At 46.4% G+C, this 2,522-nt stretch overlaps 1 protein-coding gene across 6 annotated transcripts in view; it reads left to right on the top strand.

The window, feature by feature from the left end:
- Nucleotides 1-2,522, top strand: part of Hip1 (huntingtin interacting protein 1) — a 144,092-nt gene that overhangs the window by 91,747 nt on the left and 49,823 nt on the right. For all 6 annotated transcript variants that reach the window (XM_031338214.1, XM_031338213.1, XM_031338212.1 and 3 more), the window contains exon 4: nucleotides 606-662. In XM_031338214.1, coding sequence (XP_031194074.1) covers nucleotides 606-662 — 57 coding nt within the window. The remainder of the gene's footprint in view (nucleotides 1-605; nucleotides 663-2,522) is intronic.

Raw genomic sequence — 2,522 nt, 5'->3', positions numbered from 1 at the left:
AAAAAAAAAAAAAATAGATAGATAGATAGATAGATAGATAGATAGATAGATAGATAGATAGATAGCACCTCTTGTATTGTTATCCCTTGCAGTCTCCTCTCGTTTTGTGGATCTCTGGGCTCAAATGCTTATATTGAAATACTGAGCCAGGTTATTGTCTACCGGTATCACCCTGTTCCGGAGGTACCTGGGCTGAGAGGTGGACCCTCAAAGCGAACCTTGTCTGTGCTAAGCCAGTAACATAGTGTGTGTACTGATTCCTTCTACCGAGATGGAGCAAGTGTTTCATAGTATAGAGTATAGATATGCCCCCACCTCCTTTCATCCATCCTGGGCCCTATCAAAAGTAATTGTCAGCTCCTGGAAGGGCGATGATAGAAGGAGAGAACTGATTTCCTGAATATCGTCCACTCATCTCCACGTGTGTGCTCTGGCATGTGTGTGTGTGTGTGTGTGTGTGTGTGTGTGTGCGCGCGCGCATGCACGCACGTGATTCCCACAGGAGATGGGTGTATCCCTTCTGATGGGTCTCTTCCCACCTGAGCCCCAGGAAGGTGGCTCTCTGGCCACCCCGTCTCCCCTCATGGCTCTTTTTTTTTTCCTAGGTGCTGAAAGACTCTCTGAGATACAAAAATGAGTTAAGTGACATGAGCAGGATGTGGGTGAGTATGGAGATGTACCGGGAACCCCTGTTTCTTATCCCAACACAGCCAGACACAGAGCATGGGATATGGCAAGTTATCTCCTGCCTCTTGGTTTGGTTGAGACAATTTTGTGGAACCTGGACCAACCATGGCTCACTATGTAGCCAAGGTTGACCTAGATCTCATGATCTTCCTCTCTCCCCTTCCTGTGTGCTGGGATTGCATGTGTTCATAGCCAAGTTCAATGTCTCCAGGGGGAAGGAGAGGCAAGCACCCCACCCACTGAACCATGTCCCAGGCCATCTCTTGATTGTTTGGTTTCTTCCATGAGTCTTAGGGGTGAGCTGAAGATGCCTCCGCATGCATTGTTCTGCAGGAAGTCTCCAGAAGCTATAGCAAAGCTCTGGGTTCCCAGAGCCACAGAATTCCGTATCATGGAGTGAGGCTCCCTCATAGGGACTTGCCGTGGTTGTACCTGTGCCCTTTGTGGTCACAGTACATTGCAGTGTTAATGCTTTGATTCAGGGCTAGAGGTGTGGCTTATCAGTTAAGAACAATAGCTGCTCTTCCAGAGGCCCCCAGTTTAATTCCCAGCACTCCCATGGTGGTCGCTATTAACCTGTAACTCTAAAGATCCAACAACCTCTTCTGGGCTCCTTAGACCCACACTTGTGCAGGCCACAGATGTACATAAAGCACTTATACACGTAATAATAAAGCACAGATGTACATACACACAGAGCACTATACACATAATAATAATAAAGGGGAAAAATGAAGAGTTATTATTTGTTTTTTGGAGGGCTCTATAGATATCCCAGGCTATCCTAGAACTTGTGCTTTTCCTACGTTAGCCTCCTAAACACTGGGAATATCAGCATGCAGTGCCGGGAGAGGGTGGTAAGGGTTGAGTATGTGAGTACACTGTAGCTGTCTTCAGACTCACTAGAAAAGGGCATCAGATCTCACTACAGATGGTTGTGAGCCACCATGTGGTTGTTGGGATTTGAACTCGTGACCTCTGGTAGAGCAGTCAGTGCTCTTAACCACTGAGACATCTCTCCAAATCTTGGGTTTTGTTCTTGTCTGTTTTTCAGTTTTTTGAGGCAGGATCTCTAGTGCTGGGTGTCTGGGAATTCACCATGTAAACTAGGCTGGCCTCAGATTTGGTCTTTGCATATAGTCCTGACTGTCCTGGAATTCACCAGGTAGACCAGGCTAGCCTCATTCACTGAGATTGCCCTACCTCTGCTGGGATGTAAGGCAGGCCACCACACCACACCACACCACACCAAGCCTTCCGCCTTGAGTTTTAAGACAGGAGCTCCTCGGACTTGTGGCTCACCGATTAGGTTAAGCTGGTTGTTCACTGAGCCCTGGGCATCCTCCTGCGTCTGCCTCTAGTTCTGGGGTTGCAGCCATGCCTCATAAGTCCTGAAACTGTAGCTCAGGTCCTTGACAAGCATTATAGCAGCCAAGTATCTCCTCAGCCCCGTTTTTCTTCTTTTATCCCGTCCATCTTTCAGTTTATGGATTGATTGGGTCTCACTGTGTAATTCAGGCTGGCTTCCATTTCAGAGCCTCAGTTTCCCCAGTGCTGGGGTCGCAAATGTACAAGGCTACACCTGGATTCCTTTAAAATATCTTTTCGTTTTTAAATTTTTTTCTTTAAAGATTTATTTATTATATGTAAGTACACTGTAGCTGTCTTCAGACACACCAGAAGAGGGCGTCAGATCTCATTACGGGTGGTTGTGAGCCACCGTGTGGTTGCTGGGATTTGAACTTATGACCTCAGGAAGAGCAATCAGTAGCCCCTTCTATGATTTCTTTTTTTCTTTTTTTTTCTTTTTTTTTCTTTTTCTTTTTTTTTTTTTG

This window comes from Mastomys coucha, unplaced genomic scaffold (assembly GCF_008632895.1).
Source record: "Mastomys coucha isolate ucsf_1 unplaced genomic scaffold, UCSF_Mcou_1 pScaffold22, whole genome shotgun sequence".
In the NCBI taxonomy this organism is placed as follows: Eukaryota; Metazoa; Chordata; class Mammalia; order Rodentia; family Muridae; genus Mastomys; species Mastomys coucha.
This window is presented reverse-complemented; position numbering and strand designations above follow the sequence as displayed.